General features: G+C 41.4%; 1 protein-coding gene across 1 annotated transcript in view; it reads left to right on the top strand.

Moving 5' to 3' along the window:
* The window catches only part of NCKAP1L (NCK associated protein 1 like), a 1,588,380-nt gene that overhangs the window by 497,679 nt on the left and 1,065,090 nt on the right, over positions 1–25,611 (top strand). Inside the window, exons 17-18 of the mRNA XM_078688681.1 lie at positions 15,494–15,626; positions 16,537–16,656. Coding sequence (XP_078544807.1) covers positions 15,494–15,626; positions 16,537–16,656 — 253 coding nt within the window. The remainder of the gene's footprint in view (positions 1–15,493; positions 15,627–16,536; positions 16,657–25,611) is intronic.

Below are 25,611 nucleotides of genomic sequence, written 5' to 3'. Positions count from 1 at the left end.
CTATGATGAAACCTCTTGCTGTGGCCTTGAAAGAGTCCCAAAGAGTATGTAGAGGAATATCAGGGGAAGAATTGGTATGAAAGAAATCATCAGTAAAAGTACGAAAAGAAGAGGAGAAATTAGGGTCAGTGAGGAGGGAAGAGTTAAAGCGCCACCTGGAGGACTTGGGATGAGGGGGGAGTAAGTCAATATCAGTGATAATGGGAGCGTGATCTGAGATGACAATAGGTTCAATAGAAGAAGATGAGAGAATGAGAAAGCAAAATATAATCTAGTCTAGAGAAAGAAGCATGAGGGTGCGAGAAACAGGAATAGTCTAAAGTATCTGGGTGAGTGAGTCTCCATGAATCAGAAAGATTAGTTTGGGAAATAGTATCTAGAAATTGTTTATGGGATTTGTGGGGAACCAAGCGAACAGAGGACTTACGGTCCATAAAGGGATCAACAATTTGATTACAGTCACCACCTAACAGCAGAAAATCATCTTTGTGTTGCATACATTTGCTGGTGATAACCGGCCAAAACAAACAATCAGGTTGCGTGGGACCATAAACATTGAAGACAGTTAAAGGAATAGAATTAAGCAGTAACTTAGCTAAGATCCAACGACCTTCCGAATCTTTTTCTTCTAGTAAAACATTACATTTGAGTTTCTTGTGAATTAAAATGGCAACCCCATTCTTCTTATTGTCAGATGGTGAAAATAAAACATGACCCACCCAACTCCTTTTCAACTTGAGAGACTCAACATCATTAAGATGAGTTTCTTGTAAAAGAACAATATCAGGGGCGTAGGAAGATAAGTGGGAAAGAACCTTCTGTCTTTTGATGGGATTAACAAAACCCTTTACATTCCAAGAAATGACTCTAAATTGTCAAACCAGATAAACATGTTAAGTACCATATAGAAACAGGAACAGTGCAGACAATATGAGAAAATTAAAAAAAAGAAAAACATGTGAAAAACCACTTGCATGAAAAAAATAAGCACAAAAATAAAGAGAGAGAACAATCCACAACTCGTAAAAGTAAGAAGAAAAGAGAGAAGAAGAAGAAGAAACCAAAGGTCACAGAAAGGAAACTAGAACTCAGAAAAAGAGAAAAAAGAGTGAAAGAAAAGGAAAAGTGGAAAAAGAAGGAACGGAGGAGAAAGAAAGAGTAGAAGAGACAGTACAAATCCAAAAGGACGACTGAAGAAAACATACCTGAAGGGAACAAAACAAACAGCAAGGGGGATCGGGGTGACACCGGACAAGACGAACCGCTCGAACGAAGGGAACTCCACCAAACCAGGACAAGTAACTTGGAGGGAAGAAGAACTATTCTGAATAAGGGAGGAGTACATCAGGAACCTGTAAATGAGTAAAGGAAGGAATAAGAGGCATATTAACCAGAGGGAAGATGTTAAACATAAGAAAAGGATAAACAACAGAACTTGTATCAAGAAGGCACAATCTAGAGAAACTTCATAACATCATAATAGTAAAAGAGAGAATAGATAATGGAACAGCATCACAACAATCAGGCAAATCCTATAAGGGGAGAGAGAAAAACATAACAACAGCAATCCACCAAGCGAGCAGGCAAATAATCAGCGATTAGGAGAGGAAGAAGTAGAAGTGTCCATGCCGCCGTTGGAGTTGGAGTGTAGCAGAATAAAGTTCTTGAGTTCACCAGGGTCTTGAAAGGTCCACGTCTGGTTTTGATGAGTAACCCTGAAGGTGCAGGGGTGGAATAGACCAGAGCGGGCACCTAGGGAATGCAATAGAGCACGGAGACTAAGAAATTCTTTGCGTCTGGAGGCAGTAGCATTGGAGACATCCTGAGCAAGGAACACTCTCTGACCCAACCATGAGACGTTGCGTGTGACTCGGGCTGCAGAAAGAACAGTGAGAAGATCAGTAAACTTCAGGAACAGAATAATAACTCCTCGGGGTTTAGAAGATGTAGAAGATCTGGGGCCAAGTCTGTGTGCTCTTTGGATCGATAGAGAGGTAGAAGAAGGCATATCCAAAAGCTTGGGGAGAAAGGAAGTGAAAAACGCAACAGGGTCGTCCCCTTCCAAAGCCTCCGGAAGACCATAAATACGAAAATTGTTGCGTCTGTTCCTGTTTTCCAAGTCCTCAGTATGCTGCTGCAGGAACAGCACTGACTTTTCCAGGCAGAAATGCGTTGAGCCTGTGACGGGATCTCCAGAACCTGCTGCTCCACAGAAGATAGTCTACTGTCCATAGATGACCACTTTTCCTTTAATAGCTGCATGTCACTCCTAGTGTCCTCCACAAAAGGACGCAAAGCCCTAATTTCCTGTAAAATGAGTTCCATGGAAATGGGAGATGAAGGTTTATCTGGAGAGTCCTGCTTAGGGCATTTCGAAGAAGGAGCCGGAGGTGACATCTTAGATGACGACGCCTGAGCAGAAGAAGGACAGTTTGGAGCAATGCCAGCCATTGATGAAACGATGGAGGAAGTAGCAGAGGTCACAGACGTAGAGCTTTGCGAGGTCTTGGAAGGAATAAAAACAAATTTGGGCTGGCGCAATCTGCCCATAAGTCACTAAACCCAGCAAAAATAAGGACAAGTGAACCAATTCCAGAGGAGTAATGGAGGCAGCGAAAAAGGAAAAAAAAAATGAAAAAGAAAATACATCTAAGTGGGCGCGAGGAAAAAGGCCACCAAAAAGGCAGTACATCCAAGTCCTGAAGCCTCCAGAAAATTTAAAAGGAAAACATCAAAGTTCCGGAAGTCGCATGAAGGTAAGACTGGCAGGATTAGTAGCTCACAACATTAGGTGTTAGGTAAAATTCAAAAACAGCATCCAAATGCGCTGAATCCTGATGGAAATGGCAGGTATAGGCACCCATGTACTGAAGGAATGGGGTGTCAGCATGTAACAAAATACCATGGGGTCGATTCCGATCCGGTAAAATGCGCTCCGAATCGTCGTACGGAGAGTTTTTTCCCCATACGAATCGTACCCGTAGACGTCCCGTACGTACGACGAAGTACGATCCGTACCAGGTGCCAAACTCCGTACGAGTCATACAGGACTCCGTACGACTCAAATCTCCGTACGAGTTTCACTCGGAACCGGCTGTACGCGACATCACTACAGTTCGCGGCTGGTTTTTACGACCCAGCAAGTACGATTCATGTCGGGTACGCGCCGTACGACCCTTTTCCTACGGGAGCCGAAAACAGTCGTAAACGCAGAGTTCGTGCCGAAACAGGTACGGAACGCCCCCCCCCGGGTACGGCACGTACCCCTCATGATCGCAGGGGTATGTGCCGTACCCCTGTGATCATGGGGGGTACGTGCCGTACACCCAGCGTACATGGGGTACGCACCGTACCCCATGTACGGTGGGTGTACGGCACGTACCCCCCATGATCACAGGGGTACGGCGCATACCCCTGCGATCATGGGGGGTACGCGCCGTACGGTGTTTAGGTGATCGTGCGCTTTTCCATACGAATCGACGTGTACCGTACGAATCGCGTCCGGGTCGGCCGATCGGGATCGGAATCGTCCGGTCGTACGGCGTCCATACGAGTCGTACGGAAACGGCTCCGGATACGATTCGTACGGACGGGGATTTTACCGGATCGGAATCGACCCCCATGTGTGAAGAAACATGAGAAGAGGCACCATCCGTACTCAGCATGAGGGAAATAGTCTAGTATAATGAGCAAAGCGGAAATATCTCACAGTTGAAATACAAAAGAAAGTGATATATGCCTGCACAAGGAAGCTCTGACGCATTATCACAAGCCCAGGGTAGGTGGCAGTATAACGCGGTGAAGAAAGGCAGGAACGATCCATGAATGAAACTGCAGAAAAAGCGAACCGCAATTGTTATTTAAGAGGGGCAGAGATTACCTCAATTGTGACATAGTTCGTGGGACGCTAGTGAAGAGAGCGTCGATAGGACCACAAACGCACCATAAATTCGGTGGCAGCACATCGAGGGTTAATATGGCAGCGGCCGCCTCCGCTGTGAGGGAGACAGTCCGCGGCCGATAGTTGAGCGGAGAAGGTCTTGCGGCAGCGGAAAATAGCCTCACCGGGGACTCCTCATATTCCGGTGAAGGATTCCGGCGACCAGCACCGAGAAAGATGCCAATTAGCGCATAAAGCAGTGAAAGGACGTCCCAGTACAACGGAGGATCCTCGTCAGGCGGCCATCGTCGCAGGCGCTGTAGCCACGCCCCAAATCAGTCCCTTTTAAAAGACATAGATATACTGAACAAGGTACTTATCCGGTATGATTAATGTGACTTACTATATTTGAGTTCCAATACCTTTATCACTGCCTAGATTAAACTTTGACTACTCACTATTGCCACCTGTGGAGATACAGGTTTCTATAAGGAATAACTCTTATCCAAAAGAAAAAGTCAGTTCTAAATCAGCAACAGTAAACAAATTGTATCTACCACATGTGCTACCAATGAATGACCTATTGCCCCTGACCTAAAGTAAAGGTATCATAATATAATTCTACCTTTTTCCTATCACAAAAAAAGTATTGTGGGACTTTGGAGAAAAGGCAGCAAACAGATGTCAGAAGAGGATCACTGAGATAATATCGACTGACAGAATATCGACTAGCAAAAATATCGAGGAAAAAATATCGACAGACAGAATATCGACTTTGTATCTACAAACAGGTAAGTACAAAAATATCGAGTACAAAATATAGTTTACAAAAATATAGTTTTAAAAAATATCGATTTTATTAAAAACAGTGTTAAATTAAATTTAAATTAAAAATTAATTACTAAAAGATACTTAAAAATACTTAAATTAACTTATAATAATTAAATAATTAATGAAAGTTATAAAAAAAATTACAATCATATTTGTTAAAACATATATATATATTAACATAATATAATTAAATAATATCCAATAATATTACTGTACGATAGCAGAAGTGTAAAAAATACTATTCCCACTCCACAGAGTGCAACTGTAGAGAAAGCGTTGGATAGCGTAGGGGTAAAAATTACTTTTCCCACTCCAGTGGGTGCAACAGTGAGGAAAGCGTTGGATAGCGTAGGGGTAAAAATGACTATTCCCACTCCAGTGGGTGCAACAGTAGGGAAAGCGTTGGATAGCGTAGGGGTTAAAATTACTATTCCCACTCCAAAGAGTGCAACATTAGGGAAAGCGTTGGATAGCGTAGAGGTAAAAATTACTATTCCCACTCCAGTGGGTGCAACAGTAGGGAAAGCGTTGGATAGCGTAGAGGTTACAATTACTATTCCCACTCCAGTGGGTGCAACAGTAGGGAAAGCGTTGGATAGCGTAGGGGTAAAAATTACTATTTCCACTCCAGTGAGTGCAACAGTAGGGAAAGTGTTGGATAGCGTAGAGGTAAAAATTACTATTCCCACTCCAGTGGGTGCAACAGTAGGGAAAGCGTTGGATAGCGTAGGGGTAAAAATTACTATTCCCACTCCAAATAGTGCAACAGTAGGGAAAGCGTTGGATAGCCTAGGGGTTAAAATTACTATTCCCACTCCAAAAAGTGCAACAGTAGGGAATGCGTTGGATAGCGTAGAGGTAAAAATTACTATTCCCACTCCAGTGGGTGCAACAGTAGGGAAAGCGTTGGATAGCGTAGAGGTTACAACTACTATTCCCACTCCAGTGGGTGCAACAGTAGGGCAAGCGTTGGATAGCGTAGGGGTAAAAATTACTATTCCCACTCCAGTGAGTGCAACAGTAGGGAAAGTGTTGGATAGCGTAGAGGTAAAAATTACTATTCCCACTCCAGTGGGTGCAACAGTAGGGAAAGCGTTGGATAGCATAGGGGTAAAAATTACTATTCCCACTCCAAATAGTGCAACAGTAGGGAAAGCGTTGGATAGCGTAGGGGTTCAAATTACTATTCCCACTCCAAAAAGTGCAACAGTAGGGAATGCGTTGGATAGCGTAGAGGTAAAAATTACTATTCCCACTCCAGTGGGTGCAACAGTAGGGAAAGCGTTGGATAGCGTAGAGGTTAAAATTACTATTCCCACTCCAGTGGGTGCAACAGTAGGGAAAGCGTTGGATAGCGTAGGGGTAAAAATTACTATTCCCACTCCAAATAGTGCAACAGTAGGGAAAGCGTTGGATAGCGTAGCGGTTAAAATTACTATTCCCACTCCAAAAAGTGCAACAGTAGGGAATGCGTTGGATAGCGTAGAGGTAAAAATTACTATTTCCACTCCAGTGAGTGCAACAGTAGGGAAAGCGTTGGATAGCGTAGAGGTAAAAATTACTATTCCCACTCCAGAGAGTGCAATAGTAGTGAAACTAAATACTTCATATATTATTTCAATAAATATTAATTAATACATATAAAAAATGTATGAAAAGTAATTACGAATTTAATATAATATAATAATTAATCACTTAAAATTACAAATTAAAATTAATTATTACAATTACTTAACTAATAATACTAATTAATTACTAATTAACAATTAATAATTTAACATTTAAACATTAATTTACAATAAATTCAAATTAAATACAATTAAATAAATTGTTTTATTTAATTAATTATAAATAAATTACTTCCCATCCTATTCCCCTATAAACCCACAACCCACTACAGAAAATAAATGATTAAATTAACATAATTAGCAATTAATCAATTAAATAAAATTAATTAGCAATTCTAATTTAATTAATTACCCATAAAAAATTAATGAACAATTAATTCTAAAACAATACCAATAAATATGTTAGCATATTTAATTAATTATAAATAAATTACTTGCCACCCAATTCCCCTATAAACCCACAACCCGCTACAGAAAATAAATTAGTAAAATTAACCTAAGTAGCAATTAATCAATTAATTTAAATTAATGGCCAATTAAAAGTTAATTAATTACCAAATATAAATTAATTAACAAATAATTAAAAAATAAATAACAATAAATAAATGTACATATTTAATTAATTATAATTAAATTACTTCCCACCCTATTCCCCTATAAAACCCGCTACAGAATTAAATTACGCAAAAATTAAAAAATTAAAATTTCATTAATTAAAATTATTTATAACATAAATACACACTTTAACACATATAATAACATAAAAAACACTATAAAAAATGCAATATTATCAAAAATTCGATAATTTTATTAACCTATAATATATACTTCGATATTTTTAATGTCTATATTTTTAACATTCGATATTACATTACTTACCGTAAAAACGATATTTTTGATGTCTATATTCTGTCCAGTCGATATTTTGTCCATTCGATATTTAAAACTCGATATTGTGTCCAGTCGATATTTTGTAGTCGATATTTTGACTGTGCACCGTCAGAAGATGCTTAGATGTTTTAAGTCTACTGACGTTTTTTTGAGCAGAGAAATGATCACAATCTCTTTTGTTTTTTACTTTGGTAGGAACTGATGACGAGGCAAGGAAGATGCTGCAAAGGGAGGTCAGGGCAAAAGCTTAAATTTCTAAATCTCTAGTCATGCCGTGGGCAGGAAAGGGTCCCACTAGGTGTGGGATTTAATAGAAAGATCAAGAGGAGTAATAGAGTACTCAAAAAGCAGGCTGGAATTCAGCAGACAGATCGAGGAAAGTTCAAGATCACTACTCTTTGTGAAGGATGGCACATACATCTAAAAACTAAAATGATGTTTTGTATTTTTTACTTGGAAAATAAAGAACTATGAAATTGCAAACTTTGACAGTAGGCTCAACTGACATCGTAGCACACACTGGTTCAAATATATTTTTAACTCTTCTCCGGCCTCTGACCTTTTTTCTGCTGATTCTACCCATTTACTTCCACCTCTCCCCCTCAGAGCTCTACATTTCACCTAATCCCTTACCCAGCCATTTACCTTCTCTTTATGACTCAGCTGCTCTTATATACACTCCACTCCAGAATGATCTCCTACTCTCCTTTCATCTCTCCTCAAGCATCTTACCTTCTCTCTCTGAGATTGCTTCTCTTACATCCATCTTTTCTCTTAATGTTCTACACTTCACCTCTCAACTCTCCACCCAGCCTTTTAATTTCTGTGCTGGTTATGCCATCCTAAATTCTACTGCCCATTTTACTTCTCCCTTAGCCTTTTATATTCTCTCTCTGGTTCTGCCCTGTTACATAGACCCCTCCCTTCATCCTTCCCTCCCTTACCTTCTGTTGCTGATTCTTACATTGCCCTCTATCTCCATGATCTATTCATCTCCACCAAGCATTTAAGTTTTTCTTGCTGGTTCTGCTCATCTAAGATCTACCTTCCCCCTCCTCCCTCCCTCTCCCTGCAGGCCTCTTATCATATTTTGATGGTTCTGCTCTCAATTTCCCTTCTCACAAAGCCTCTTATCTTTTCTGACTGATTCTGCCCTGCCCCTCTTACACCTATCTCTCCCCTTCATGCTCTAACTATATTTCTTATCTCTCCCCACCCTCTAAAATTGTATTGTGGATTCTTCCACGCTTACATCCATCTTAATCCTGACATTGTAACTTCTCTTTCTGGTTCGGTCATTCCTAAATCCCCCTGTATTTTTCATGTTCTACTCTTCAGCATCCACATCACTCCATTCCTCCTCCTCGCTGCATATGTTTTTCTAATAACTTACCTCTCTTACATCTACAGCTCCTATCCATGTACTGTCCTTCACCACTATCTCTCCCTTCGTTCTCCTAATGTTTTTTTGTTGGTCTGTCCCCTTTCATCCACCTTCCCCCTTATACAGCACCCAGGCATTTCCCTTGTGTCACTGTTTCTGTTTCTCATACATTCACCTTTTATTTTAATTCTCTACACTCCCCCAGTATATTACCTTTCTCGCTGATTCTGTCCTTATTACATCCACCTCTCACCTCCCTGCTGTAATCGCCAACTCTCATCTCTTCCCAGCCCTTAACTTTCCCTCACTGGTTCTACTCCTCTAACACCTACCTCTCCCCTGCCTCTCTCACTCAGCCTCATACCAGCTCTTGGTGTTCCTGCTCTCTTTCATCCTCCTCTAAGCGTTCTTCCTCCCCACCACTTAAATGTTCTCCTGATGGTTCTGCCTCTCTTCTATTCATGCTCTACCTTTTGCCTTTAATCATTCCTTCCAGCCTCAGGTTTTTTGCTGGTTTTCCCCCCTCTACATTAACTTCTCCTTTCTCCCCATTCCCAGCTGGTTCTGTCCCTCTTACATTCACATCTCCCCTAAATGCTCTACTCTTCGTGTTCCATCACTCTCCCTCCTGTACGCTCCATTTGCTGGTTCTGCCCCTCTAAAATCTGCCACTCCCCTCCATTCACTGCTCTTCACCACTCTTCTCTTCTCACCCTCCTACCTTGTTTCAGCTGCTCTCTCCTTTACATCCACCTCTCCTCTTCCACCCTCCCACACTCTGAAATGCTCTTACATGTAAACATGGATTCGGCCACTCTTAACATTTCCCTCTTTTGCATTCCATTAGAGGTGCACAAGCAACTGAAAGCTTGAGCCACAGGCCTGACGCTGGCTTAGCTCAAGGTCTTCTTGAAACCTCGAGCCTAACACTAGCTGAAATTTCACGGAAGGTGATGTGCCCTAGTGACTATAACTTCCGCCATTTATCATGGGGGCCAGACTTGAATCCCGGCCTCGGGTCAGCATCCTGTAATCTTGGCAAATCTCCCTGTGCCCAAAAAAATGTATTAAATAGTTTGTGTCTGCTGTGAAGCACTCTTTTCTCAATGGAGAAGGTTTGCCTTATGTCAATCTGTCAAAAAGCATAAAAATTGTTTTATAAGGTTCCGCACTCAAGTAGTGTAGTAAACCGATCTTTTGAATAGTTCATATATTTCGTTGGTGCATATGGTGGTACTCCTGCTGGGCTCTCAGGAATAATTACTTCAAATGATATAAAGATATGAATCCTGTAACACAAGATACATGCCCTCATGCACTCCTTTTATATTTTCAATAGTAATTTCAAAACACTTTGTTGTATAGTTCTGTATTTCATTTATTGACAGCAAGAATTTTCATAGTAGTTTATTTTCATGAATATTTTATCTCATAGTTCATGATGTTGTTATGCCCAATGCATTTCAAGCGTATAGCCCTTCCTCAGGGGACTTCCATTATATCTAGAAACAGTATAATATGTCATAATTGGTATCTTATTTACAAAACATAAATCAAAGCACATGGTAAAAAAATAATTCTCTATATATCTGTCACATTTCATTGACTGAAAGAATATTAAATCATGTTTTTTATGGGTGACTCTCCTTTATATCCCCAGTGAAGTTTGTGAAGAATGACATTTTTTACGTTATTTCGAATAATATAGTTCACACTGACCTTGACTGATTATTTTACAGCATTGTCGATGTGTTGTAACAAAATATAAGTGTGAAAATGAATAATGGTCGGCGTTTCGAAATATTCAAACGAGTAGTGACTCACACATAAGTGTGTTAGTTCTTACCGAGTAAGTTACAATTTCGATGTCTTCTCGCTATCCGTGGCGTGCAACGCTCTGTCTAGCGGTACTCTATGGTAACCGGCTCTATGATCTAAAGTGGCGATCACGTGATACGGAAGTATGATAGACATAGCAGAAGTCTATCTACTTTATTTTGTAATCCCGTAACGTAACGAGTGTGTCTTCACCCAAGAGTGTTATTGTGTCAGAATGAAATGTAAAGTGAAATCATGAGAAAATGAAATAAATAATGGTACAATAAATCTCGTACTGATATACATATCAAAGCAGTATCATAATATTTAACAATTAAGATTGCGTATCCCATTTAGTCTCTGTGGTTGTAAAGTTCTCACAGGTAACAGTGTAGATCCATCCTTTCATTAAGTCCTTTCGGTTGCAAGGTGCATAGATAATTAATCCAAAACACTTCTCTGCGTAGTAGATGACTGTTATTATCTCTACCCGGGAGTATTGCCACTTTTTCCAAGATGCAAAATTTCAGTTGGCTTATGTTGTGTTTAGCTTCATTAAAGTGTGCCGCTATTGTGGATTTCTCATGCTTCAATCGAATATTACTCTTATGTTCGATTATTCTGGTTTTAATCTTCCTTTGGGTTTTCCCCACGTATGAGAGGCCACATGGACATCTTAACATGTAAATAACGTTACTCGTATCACATGTTTCTGTGACTTTCAGTTTTATCGTAGTGCCTTTGGTGGGATGATTAATTACATTGCCTTTAATAATTGCTGAACAGTTCCCACAGTTGTGGCAAGGTATTGTTCCTTTGTACACATTGCGTTCTTGGTTTTTTGGTTCTTTGACCAGTTATTTTAGATTTTTTGTCTGTCTTTTGTTTTTAACAAATTTAACAAGTGTTCTCTTTGTAATTAAATGGATATCCACAGTCCATCTTGGATTCTGCATCAGAAAGAGCTGATAAATTACAAAGAGAACACTTGTTAAAAACAAAAGACAAACAAGAAGAACAAAAGTCAGTCTTTGTATCCAAATTTTCAACAAACAGTATGAAAATAAGAAAGTCCATCAAAACACATTGGCCAATGTTGGCCCTAGAAGAAGATTTCCAAGGCATATTTACTAGACAACCAATCTTTGCATACGAACGAACAAAAAATCTAAAAGAACTGGTCAAAGAACCAAAAAACCAACCACGATAAAACAAAGTCACAGAAACATGTGATACGAGTAACGTTATTTACATGTTAAGATGTCCATGTGGCCTCTCATACGTGGGGAAAACCCAAAGGAAGATTAAAACCAGAATAATCGAACATAAGAGTAATATTCGATTGAAGAATGAGAAATCCACAATAGCGGCACACTTCAATGAAGCTAAACACAACATAAGCCAACTGAAATTTTGCATCTTGGAAAAAGTGGCAATACTCCCGGGTAGTGATAATAACAGTCATCTACTACGCAGAGAAGTGTTTTGGATTAATTATCTACGCACCTTGCAACCGAAAGGACTTAATGAAAGGATGGATCTACACTGTTACCTGTGAGAACTTTACAACCACAGAGACTAAATGGGATACGCAATCTTAATTGTTAAATATTATGATACTGCTTTGATATGTATATCAGTACGAGATTTATTGTACCATTATTTATTTCATTTTCTCATGATTTCACTTTACATTTCATTCTGACACAATAACACTCTTGGGTGAAAACACACTCGTTACATTACGGGACTACAAAATAAAGTAGATAGACTTCTTCTATGTCTATCATACTTCCGTATCACGTGATCGCCACTTTAGATCATAGAGCCGGTTACCATAGAGTACCGCTAGACAGAGCGTTGCACGCCACGGATAGCGAGAAGAGATCGAAATTGTAACTTACTCGGTAAGAACTAACACACTTATGTGTGAGTCACTACTCGTTTGAATATTTCGAAACGCCGACCGTTATTCATTTTCACACTTATATTTTGTTACAGCACATTGACAATGCTGTAAAATAATCAGTCAAGGTCAGTGCGAACTTTATTATTCGAAATAACGTAAAAAATGTCATTCTTCACAAACTTCACTGGGGATATAAAGGAGAGTCACCCATAAAAAACATGATTTAATATTCTTTCAGTCAATGAAATGTGACAGATATATAGAGAATTATTTTTTTACCATGTGCTTTGATTTATGTTTTGTAAATAAGATACCAATTATGACATATTATACTGTTTCTAGATTTAATGGAAGACCCCTGAGGAAGGGCTATACGCTTGAAATGCATTGGGCATAACAACATCATGAACTATGAGATAAAATATTCATGAAAATAAACTACTATGAAAATTCTTGCTGTCAATAAATGAAATACAGAACTATACAGCAAAGTGTTTTGAAATTACTATTGAAAATATAAAAGGAGTGCATGGAGGCATGTATCTTGTGTTACAGGATTCATATCTTTATATAATCTGCCAAAAAGACAATGTAGGCCCTGCCTGTCATACAGGTTCTAGTCTCATCCTCCAAGAAAACAAGACGGAGCGTAATGTCATAAACAGATACCCATCTAGTGGCTAAATAGCAAAGCGAGAAACTGAAAAATCTAGAATCAATTTTGGCTTACCTGCTTGACTAAATTGTGTGATCCTAGGCAAATAATTCAGTTCACTGTTACTCAGGCCCTGACTGGCCATTGCGGGCACCGGGCAATCCCCCGGTGCGCCGCAAGGGTGGGGGCCGGTTTTGGCCCCCTGGGGGCCGTTTTTGTTACAGGGCCGATTTTGCAGAATAGCTGCAAAATCGGCCCTGAAACAATATCGGCCGAAAACCAGCCTGGCAAAGAGCTCGGTGGCACCCCAACCTCCCCTCCAGGGGGCCGGCCGAGCACTTTGCCAGGGCCGGTTTTGGTTCTCAGTCCGGCTCTGCTGTTACTCCATTTTGTTCACTGTCACACATTAGAGCGCTTTCAAATATGCACATTTAGGATGTGCGCTATACAGACACCTCTTGTGTTTGATGTAATAGACTATAATTTTGCTCCATGTGAATAAGAATCTAGCCCACTTATAAGGCAGATATGAACCTTTAAGTGGCTCTTAGTTCATGAACACCATTATAATCAGGGCAGTAGCGGGAAGGTTTCTCAGTTCATTTTGAATAATCTCACTTTTAATAAATACTTCTCAATGCAATGATATAATACAATGTACTAAGGTAAAAGACTTCTGTGGGTTAAAAAAAAAATTACTTTTTAATTCTGATGACACCCAGTGGCAGCTCCACCACTAAGGCGGAAGAGCATTGCCCCACTGCTTTTGAGCAGTGCAACTGAAGGAAAAATACAATTATTATAACTTAAAGTTATTATCATTTTATTTGTTCCTGCTACTTTATGGCCGGGGTGATGGCGTTCCATATACCCCTGGACGCACACTGCGCTCCAGCAACCATCAACTGTTACAGGTCCCAAAAATCAGAAGAGCTAGACAAGGTGGTCGAGCTCTATCATACAAAGGACCTATCCTTTGGAATTCCCCACCTACTGTACTGAAACTGATCACCAGCCTTGAATCTTTCAGGAAAAAACTCAAAACATATCTCTTCACACTGCCCTAAACTAACCTTCCTTACTTACAGCTGAAAGCTAATAGTGACTATACAGTGGAAGCAAAAAGCGCAGAGATATCCCTTCGGGAATTGAATCAGGCGCTTTATAAGCAAATAAATAAATAAATGGGCGCTGCTCTGCTCTTCCCACTCCAAGTGTGCATACATGCTTGGCCGGCCCTCTCGGCCTGGCCAAACAGTCATGCACACTTTGCATGTTCTCCACATAAGCTGCATTACAGCCTATGTGGCGAACATACCCAGGCCCCCATTCCCTGGCTTAGCGACGAACCTTGGCGTTCAGACCAATCCCAGCGTTGCAGCGTTGTGATTGGTCAGGGGAGGCTGGGTGCTTCCTGGTTCCTGATCCTGTTCCTGACTCAGAGGAGAGAGTGGAGAGACGCGGTGGCGATAAGGTAAGTTTTACTATTTTTTTTTTTTTACATTCCTCCCCTGTCCGCCTGCCCCTGATCCCTGCCTGCCGCAACTGATGACACCTACTTGCTCGTCCTGTTAATTTTTGGGCTCTCCAACCTCTACAAGTTATACCAGTCACCTCATTTCTCTCCCAGGCTCTTCCCTTCTCTCACTGATTCTGCCCATTATATACACTTCTCCTCTTCCCCATCTCCCTTTGCTCCAGCCTCTTGCTCTTTTTGCCAATTCTACCCTCTCACGTTCAGATGTCCCTTCTCTGTGGACTCTTCATCTATTATCCCTCACCCACCTCTTACCTTCGTTCTTGCGTTTGTCTTACTCCATGTATATACACCTCTCTCTGCATTATCTGCTCTTCTCCCTTTTACTTCATACTCAGCAAGTAATGCTCTGTGCGAAGCAACCTGATCCTGTCTTTTGTTGTGAGCCTTGCAGGACACCCTGCTTCTCATTCATGGAGGGTCATGACTCTCTTCGCTACCAAGGGCACTTCAAGTACTCATCTAATCGCTGTTATCATGCAGATGCAGCAATTAGACTTCTGAAGTCCTTGCAGCCCATGGCTGCGGGAATCATGGGAGGTGGACCCCTGCCTTGGGGCTCGCATCACAGCGCTGCACCACTGCTGCCCACGGGCCTTGTAAAACCGGAGTGTTTTAGAAGGTGCTGCACTGCTGCGGGCACTGCGGCTGTGAGTAGGTGCAGGACTCTGGCCTGTTGCCCACACTGCCCATGCCTTGGTGTGGTAATTCTGCATGTAGGAAAACCTGAACCCGGCGGAATCAGTATTTTGAGTGCTGTGTTACTGCAGGGCTCGTAATTAATCAACTATGTTGTTACTGTTCTCCTTCCATGCCCTTTCTGAGCCAGGTTGTACTTCTCCCCTCTTATCCTTCCCATTCTAACATTTTTCCAACTGTAAATGCAGAGGTCCTATTAGATCAATGTGATGCATTCGCCATTGACATGGATATTTACTCTTCTACCCGCTTGCTTCCCAGTTTCTATGTCCGTATTCTGGAGAAGATGTTCTCAGCGACTATGGAGGAGTCATCGATGCTGCGCTATTCTATCTCCTTCCCCATGGTCTGCAGTCAGTTTGTGAACAATATCCACGAGATGTGCCCAGAGGAGGTCAGTGACATGATAATGTTGGCTAAAATAGACTTTTGACTGGGTGGTGGCAGGGGAGGTCCTTTCCTAAACCTCTTTCTCTCATGCAAGAATTATGGTTTGAGGTAGCATATTCTGTGTTATGTGAGAAGCTTTGGGAGCCTTACATCTACTTTAAACTTTAAATTAAATGTTATGATTTGATTTTTTAAGTTATTGCCATGCCTCATGTCCCAGTCCTGTATGCAGCCATGCTTATCTGTGAGCTCTTCCCTGTTAAACTCGACCCATCCTCACCAGGTGAGTTAGAAGGCTTTATGGCCCTCATCTCGACAAAAGTGGATAAGGGTTGAAAAGGTAGAATAGACACTGCATATGAAATCCTTGGAGACGCCTAAAGTATGATCTTATGCTTTCCACCAGTACAAAAGAATGAAAGCCTGCCCAGTATTTCCTTGCCAAACAATCCACACAAAAAACCAACTGATCAATGAATGACATAATAATTTGTGTCAGAAATCCAATATTCATCTTACATGTTGAGGGTGCCTGAATCCTAAAGAGGGAACTGTTCATCATCTCCACTGTTCAGTGCACGTCCTGCAGGCACATACAGGTGCCTCGGGGACTTTCTTCATAGAAGATAGGACTCTCAATACCTCACAAGTAGAAGTGGGTCACCTAATTGTATTAATAGTTTAAGATGAATACATACCATGGTACTTTGACTTCAATCTGAGTGAGAATACAAAGAGCCAATTGATGTGGAATGATAACATTGGGCGTTAAAAAGTATGTGTTCTGGAAACGTGTGTAGTTGTGGGAAAGTTAGAGAGATTTTTTCGAAGCCTCAGTTCGCAGAATTTAGGAAATAAAAATGTGGCATTGCCTTATTCAGTTATTTAAAATGGCATCCTTGTTTTTCTCACAGTACCCTCACTTGAAAAACTGTGGACTTGGTCTATGCAATACCTTCCTAGAAGAAATCAGCAAGCAGACCTGCAACTGCCTCCTAGATATGTGTGCAGAGCAACGCAACCTCAGTGAACAGGTACTCATGCTTTTTGTAACTAATTACACATGGAATCCTGTGCAGCGCCATCAGTGAACTTGTAACCAAGCTCATCACATCAGATCATACCACAAATTTTGTGTCATATCTCTGTGAACCTTTGCTCTCTGAGCCTGATCATACATGGTATCCTATGCGCTGATAGCTGAATGACGGGAAACATCCTTTACAACGCAACTTTTACCACGCAGTGCTTTTACATCGCAACTTTTACAACGCAAACCATTACAACGCATTGCGCTGGGGGGCGCTCTAGGATAGGGAATAGATTTAATTTACTATCCAACACCTTCCCTAGTGTCCACGGGGACTGGAGTTGGAATAGTAAATTAAACTATTCACTATCCAGCACCCCAAAGCGCTATGCGTTGTAATGGTATGCGTTGTAAAAACTGCGATGTAAAAGCATGCGATGTAAAAGCATGCGTTGTAATGTCATACATCCCTGAATGCCAGAACTTATGTTCTGTTCATTCAAACACACATGAATTCGCTGCTAGACCCTCAATGAAAAAGTGCTCATTCTTTCAATATAAGTTCAACCAAGGGATGCTGTCCTCAACCCCAATAAACAGGTACTCCTGTATCAGATCATACATGGATTGCTGCCCCTCTGAGTCATTGAGTAAATATTAATGTTCTGTTGATCACACATGGCTTAATGTGCTTCACCACTGGAGAATATGTTTTCATTGGTGATGGATCAGGTTGACTAAAAAACAAGACAGGTATGTGGAGGGTCTAGGGGAATATTTATTGACCTGTCTGCTCAAACCCCTATCCAATATACGAAACACAGAAAAGAGCAGACCAGGTCCAAACGGATTAGGTGTAAGACTGTGCTGGCCTCTGTGAGGCAAAGAAAAATGCGTGAGATAGAGTGCTGAAAATGTTAGGGACAGCAACTGTGGAGTGCAGAAGACTAGAGACAATTTCCATCAGACCCCCCAGAAGGGGTGGTACTTCACATCATGTGGAAATTGTTGTAAATCCCATGCCAGAAACGACCAGTTAAGTGTCGTTCTGGAGGGATACCCAAAAGCATACTTATGTTGTACATTTAAGGATACAAAAAAGTGCAGTGCTCAAATGATAAAGGTGAATAAAATTGGCTACTTGATCTCTAACCGTGTCTAAACAGAGATCTAAGTGTCAAATGTTAAAAACACGCCAGCTAGTGGGATATTGCATCCTGTGGCGCTGAGCAGTATGGTCGACATGTTTCAGCCTGGTGGACCATTAGTCCGGCTTTCTTCAGGACCTTGAATTGGAAAGGCTACTGCATCTTACAATTAGCAAAAAAATGTACTAACAACAAATTTGTACTGGTATCAAAATTGTAGATACTTAAGTGTCCACTGAGAGGGAAGATATATGTCTTCTTCCCAGCATTTTGTGGGTGATGACCTCACCTCACCCGGCGACCGCTCGGGAGTATGAGGCCCCGCTCTATCCGTCGGTGCCCCTCTTCTGAGAGCGAGCGGCAGTGGAGGTCACCAACAATTTCCACATGATGTGAAGTACCACCCCTTCTGGGGGGTCTGATGGAAATTGTCTCTAGTCTTCTGCACTCCACAGTTGCTGTCCCTAACATTTTCAGCACTCTATCTCACGCATTTTTCTTTGCCTCACAGAGGCCAGCACAGTCTTACACCTAATCCGTTTGGACCTGGTCTGCTCTTTTCTGTGTTTCGTACGATGGATCAGGTTGCACTTAACTGAATGTGCTATGCTATCAGTGAGCAGGTGTCAAACCTATATGTATCATAACAAGCTTGGAACACTGTACCTCACCATTTGTGAACAGGTGCCATTAATTCTTGGAGCTATTCTACGGATCTCTCTCTCTCTGGGATCTCTTGGGTTGTGACTGGCTAAAATCTTGAAACCGTCACAAATGAAGTGCCTGCAGCATCACACCTACCAATCTGTACTGCACAGGACTTTAAGGCCTTAGGAAGGCAGGGACATGTTGGACCTATATCTCCAATCCTAAGATTCCACTGCTTCTAGGGAGCCACAATAAAGCAGAATGCAATCCAGAGCCCAGGAAGCCGTCAATCAGAAATATCTTAAGATGATGATAGGGCTCAGTGATCCAGCATTTTGCATCATACTTGAAAGACCTATACCCTTGTCTGGTTTCAGCTCTAACCCCACAATAAACAATAGGAACCATCCTAAAACGCATTTTCGTTTCATAACTGAGAATCCTGAGGTTGGGCGTGCTAGAAGCGTTTGAAGGGCTTTGGCCAAAATCTTTTTGAAGGAGCAATGTTGATGCAGTCAGATCCGACATTGAGCCCAATGTCGAATCTGACTGCAAGCCAAGCTCATTAGCTAATGGTATTTTACAGCTTTTTACGTGCTCTTTTCTGCTCTGAGAATAGGCTCTAGCATGCAAAGTGCAACAAGTTCACTGGGAGTGTTTCATATGACTTTGGGACTTTTTTTGCTATATTACTTTAAGAACTAGTAGCAAATGGTGCATTTTAAGGGACATTGACCTACTACAATGCTCAAAGCCTGTTTGGATTTAAAGACATGTTTTCAGAAGTGGGAGTCTCCCATAAGGATCAAATTCTTTGCACATGATCATTTGATAGAGCACCATGCACCAACATGTATAACTTATTAGGACTCACAGCCAATATTTTTGAGTTGCTCATCTTGTTTAATCCGTTTTCTTAAGTGTGTTTTTGAAAAGGGTTGACAGATTGTCCGTGGTTAGACCATGATTGCTAAAATCACCAATAGTGCCATCTCCACACAGATGGAACTATTGTTGCAAAGTCGATGACCCTATTATGTAAAGTTGAGCCCATATTACACAGTCGAAAGCAATCTCATGTCAATCAAAGCTAATGTGATCATACCCTCCAGACTTTCTTGGAAAGCTTCTTCAGGCAGGACAATCCAGTCCATGGATGCACAAGCTCTGTCAGGCCTGACTTCGACAACCAACCTAATCTGGCTATATTAAGTATACATCTAAACCTGAGCCTCTTCTAGAAGACGCTTTGTGCCTCCAGAGAAAGGACAGGGGCCCCCGTTACTCCCTGTGAGAACTAGACCTCCTAGGTTTCTGCCATCCACCTTTCTGGCTATCAATGACGTTACACCAGAGGTCTCCTCACTTACTGACGGACATTGCAACTGTGTGGGAGAACGTCTGGAAAGATGGCGCTTCTTATTAGGCCTGGGCGGTAAATTCCGTTCCGCTTTCAGAATTTGGGTAATTTCGTGTTCCGCGGAGAACGCGGAATTGCCACATTTTTGCTTGTTCGCGCTTTCAAAAAGAGTGTTCGCGAGATATTTCTCCCCAAGCACGCAAACAGCGTTTGCGAACAGGAAAAAAGCATCGCGAACGGGCGGAACAAGCAATTTCACGTGTTTGCAAAACTTTTGCGTGCTTGCCGAGATTTTTTACCATTTCGTGAAGCTTTGCGTAGCTCGACTACACAAATTCCGCCCACCCCTACTTCCTACATCCGAAGGCTAGCATTGTGGGCTAGAATACATGAGTAAACAGTGCGGTAACCTGCTGATGAGCATTAATACGTCTGCAAGAACCTTCTTGAGGTGAGCTAGAGAGAGTTCCATGACTGCTACCTATCCAAGTGTACTTTTAAGAGAACTATGTAGTTTCTAATGATTGCCTAATTTGCTGATAGATAGGGATTACTTAGAAATTAGGCAGATTTTCAAACACGCCATTGCCTCTGAAATGTTAATAGGGGTATGGTTCGGACATTCAGCTAACTAACATGTAACAGTACTTCCATTGGTGAAGGGAGACACCCAAACCGCTGCCTCTATTCAGAGTATTATGAAGGATGCTGCTTTTTAAAACGCGAGTTATTACTTTGCAAATAAATGACAAGGTTATCAAACCAAAAATTCAACCTCCTCACTTACCACACTATCTTCTTCATGTCTTTTGCAGGTATGTATACAGGGCTATCACAGCCATGCAGGACCCGAATAATTCCGTAACTTCGGAATACAAGCAAGTGATGCTTGTCAATGAAGAGGCTGTGCATGGAAATATACCATAAGCAGGAATCTGTTTATCTATCTACCTACCTACCTATCTATCTATCTATCTATCTATCTATCTATCTATCTATCTATCTATCTATCTATCTATCTATCTATCTATATAACTATCTATCTATCTATCTATCTATCTATCTATCTATCTATCTATCTATCTATCTATCTATCTGTCTGTCTGTCTGTCTGTCTGTCTGTCTGTCTGTCTGTCTGTCTATCACTTTGCCTGTCTGTCTGTCTCTCTATCAAGATTTGAAGCCATAAAAAAAAAGGACCGAGAATGAAAAAGAATACAATTTTAAAACATAAAAGTGCAAAAAATGATTAAAGACTTCATCATTCTTGCAGTCTTTGAGAGCTGGAAGAATATGAAGGTTAGGGAAATGTTGAATCATAGCATCTCCAAAACCGTGGAGTAAGTGACGCCTAAGGCGATGGCTTTGTTTGATTAAAGTGGTAAGTCTATCACCTTAAGATGCCTTCGCTTAGAGTGGCTCTTGCTCCCCCGGAGCAGAGGTCTCCAACGTAGGTCCAAACAGCTAAATCCATGTAAGATTTTCAAGATGTCCACATAAAATAGCTACATACACACAACAAAACGAAATGTCGCTCAGTTACATAGTAGTTATCCTAACATTCTGGCTGGGCTCTGGTCCACTTAGCTCCATGCTGGACACTCCAGTATTAGCGGTGGTGCTTGCTTTCTTTGGAAGCATCCCTGTTCAACTTCAAACAGACACAGAAATGTCAGTGAGTAGGCACCCACATGTCTTCTACTCCACTATCCAATTCCATCCTTTTCTTTATCTGCATTTTGTAGCATCTCAGTTCAGGGTAGTATACAGGATTCTTCCACAGACCTATGCAAGACTTTGAGGAAATCTTTGACATGTTGTTATGATAAACAGAGCCAAGATGGGATTCTGTGTTGGAGATGCAGGTGTGTTACTCAAATGTCCTATTATGCCCCACAATCTCCTGCTGTTGTTGAAATTCTGTGGAAAGGACTGCACATGACCTGTCTCTTCTGCAGCCATATCCCTGACCCGATGAGTCCGCTTTCTTTACCCCAACCCCACGAGCTGGCTCCAGGGTCTAATGTGAATTTGTACTCTCTGAGGAGAAGCATACCTATTAATGGTGTCTGCCATCTTTGTACCCAGGGGCTTCAACTGACCATTAATGGCCATGTAAAGCCCGTTGTACAAGGAATTGTTAACCGTGAGGGACAACTTACTCTTCGTAATATCACAGACATCACAAATCACAAAATCCCATGGGTTTGCTGGTAAAAAAAGGAAGGTTTCAAAACACCAAACTCGCTCTCAGAGGCATATTTTTAAAAAACGGTCAACAAAATAGATGTGTTATAAATCTTAAATGTAAGCTCAAGCTCTCCAATATTCCTAAAGAAAATTCACACTCTAAATCAGCTTTCCACCTGTGTCATTTACCAATAGGGGTTCCACCTGTCTTACATCTCTCTTTCAATAATCACAATAATCCTTGCAGTAATAATATCTCGCAAATGCAGTCTTTCTGGCATTAATGCTCCTCCATTTGCTCCAGATAAATTACCAACAGCCCTCGAAGACGCTTTCTATTACCTTCATTGCATTGGAGCTCCCCGGGATATCCTGCTAATTTGTTTATTACTTAACCCCAAACAATGACTTAATCACTAGTTTCACCTCTGAGGCTGCCTCCCAGCCATGCATGCCTGGATCCACATGGCCTTCAGAAACACACCAGAAGAAACCCTCATCATATCACATATTTACACTTTTAAGCCATGCAGATTTAGTACCAGATTTAGAGCTTGAAATACAAGGCTCTCTGTTGCAAACATCTCATTTAGAGATGGGTGAACTGTAATCTTTGGCCCTGTTGGCTGGGCCATTAGAGGAGGGGTCTTACATTGCCGGCCCTTTTAGAGTGGACGGTGTGATGTCCTTTTTTATGTTTGTCAAATGCTAGAAAAACCTGGTGATGAGGTACTGAAAAAAATGTGAATACCTTCACAGTCTGGGAAGAAACTTCCTGTGTGAGGAGTATTTATTTTTTTTTAACTCCCATTTGGTGAGTTAGTTTTTGAAAGACAAAAACGTTGTCTCCCACTGCCCAGAGTAAAAAAAATATATGGCAGGTAATCAGTAAAGAAATTATGAGGGAACCACAGAAAATGATGCAGTTTCAAACAGTGATATGTATATGTCTGTCAAAAAAGCCATAGATCAGATGAAGATCCCAAAATCAACCTGCATGGTTATGCCTGAATCTGCTGAAATAGGATCATGCTTTTTTGTAATTAAATAGTTATTTTATGCAGCATTAACATTTCTGAACAGTAACAACCCTCACCCTTAACATCTCCCAAATGGCAGTGCTCATGAAGAACTAATCGGCGCCAATTGATTACACCATCCTCATTGAATTTGTAAGAGAAACGATATCTCCATATGACTTCACTTCAATGTCAGGGTCTCTATCCTTGAGCCACATGAAAGCATGTAATTCACTTCCACTAACTAAGGAAGCTGTGTCAACCCTCCATCTTTGTCCAGGCTAAATTAGGGGCCATAAAAAAATAGATCCCATTGATACTCAGACTTTTTCCACGCACAGAGCCCCACTGCTATACATGTGTCAACCTATCACTGCACATACATACACTCAACACAGACATGGAGTGCTAGCGCAAGGAGCTGAGTTTGACATAACAGCGGAACTTTACACAGCAGGGGTCAGGAGACTTCTTGACACCTGTCTGACACAGAGAAAAAGATCTAGCCACACTGATGATTCACAAAAACTCAGTATGCTGACATCACCACTTTATGTGACTTATTGCACGGCCAGTAGCCCAATGTCCTCTATGATGGTACACTTTATCCTCCCCTTCAAGTCACAGACCAGGATATGGGCCTTGCATCACCAGGGGCAGGCCTAGACCTTCACGCACACGCTATATTATTGTGACGCTTAAGTAACATAAAAACTCTGGATACCAGTTTTAGAAGCAGATGGCAGGGGCACATGCCTGTACAATGTGAGGGGAGATTTTCATCCCAAAAACATGCTATGTGTCACACCTCATTCAAGAGACCACTTTCTGCTACTGGAAATTTTAGACTGTACAGGGTGTAACATCAAGCTTGTGATATTAACAATTGCCACTATTTGTGACCATCGCTATGAAACCCATTTTATATTTTTTTTTAGTAGTATAAGCTTTATTCGAGATGAAATCTCATAAAAGCACAACATACAAACAATTCATTACAAATAACAACTAGTACATTCATCAATATACATATACAATTTCTAAAAACAGTTGTGCAAGCAAATACGATAGTATATAATACAAATTATACATAAATATAAGACCAAGTTACATTAAAAATCACATTAAAATTACATTAGTGAACTACATTAACAAACCCTACCTATCGACCTCCTCCTAATGGACCAAGCCCACCCCAGATATTTAGCCACTCCAAGTGCAATCGGCTCGTCAGTGGATGTACATAGAATTCTCATAGCCACTACACTACATCGTGTCCCAAGATTTTTGCAAACTCGGGTTAGCCAAACCCTCCTTGGTAACGAATAAGCATTACAGACAAATAAAAAATGACCTAGACTTTCAGTAGCAGCTTTACACACTGGGCAACACTTAGAGGTCAGGTTCTGCCATCCTGCAGTCAATATTTTTAAAGGAAGGGATCCAGACCTTAATTGGAAAAATAACTTCCTGTCCATTGGGGCAGTAATACTGTCCCAATAGTTTTCCAATATTGGACAGATCTTAACTTCCAAAAAGCGGCCAGCCATAGAATCAGATCTCGTGCCCCTCAAAAGGCTACTATCCACCCAATCCCAATATTGCGACTTGAGGGTTTCTTTGCTTGGGAAGACTTCGCCCTGGGGATTTTCCCACAGATTAGAAAGGCCCAATTTAATTAACATGGCCCTTAAGTTTTTTTTTTTTTTTTAAACCTTTATTTCGTATTAAAAGGATATACAAATCTGGGCCTACAACCAAATCGGCCGGCCACAATACGGATATCGGGCAAAAGATCCAGAGCGAACATTACAGTAACAATCATTAAGGAGCATGAGCAATACAATCCCGGAAAGGGGGAAACACAGAAGATCTAGGCGACCAGCGAACAGGAGCAGAGAAGGTTAATTTTATGATATGGGGAGAAGGAGTACGACATGTTTAGTGTCAACATAGAAGAATCCGAAGTCCCAAGACAAACCCTCATCAACAGTAAGGGGGTATGGGGCCGCAATACAGGAGAGGCAACACCGTATACATAGGTATAAAAACAGTTGCGTTAAACACAATCAACATGCGATCACTATCGACTTTGCATGCCCGCCACCCAATAGCACATCGAGACCAGAATAAAGGGATCGGATGAACATCATACCAAAATTAACCCGTCATACCAACCCTGGGTAAAAGGGGGAGGGGAGGAAAGAGGGGGGGGAAGAGGACAAGAAGGGAGAAAAAGGAAGAGAGGAAATTAAAAACAAAAAACGGAAGAGAAGAGCGCCACGCCGACACAGGCGTCCCGCGGCGGGGAACACAGGAGAGAGCAGGAGCATTAGCAACGAGGAGGGTATGGCAGTCGCCATGGAAAACAGCAGAACTATAAGAAGAAGATCAACGACGCTACAGACCCACCCCAGTCATACCACGGGAGGCAAGGACAGACGCGGCACTCCTATAAAGAGATACAAAAGGGCCATAGAACTGAAGAAAATGAACATCAAATAGGACCCAACCCACCCATCCCACCCTGCACCCCTGTAGAAGGCTACGGCCTACCCTTCAGACAGCGTGCCTGTCGCCCTAAACCAGAACCC

The sequence above is a fragment of the Lissotriton helveticus genome, chromosome 1_1, assembly GCF_964261635.1.
Source record: "Lissotriton helveticus chromosome 1_1, aLisHel1.1, whole genome shotgun sequence".
In the NCBI taxonomy this organism is placed as follows: Eukaryota; Metazoa; Chordata; class Amphibia; order Caudata; family Salamandridae; genus Lissotriton; species Lissotriton helveticus.
Note: the sequence above shows the minus strand (reverse complement) of the source record. Positions and strands in the feature narration are given on the sequence as shown.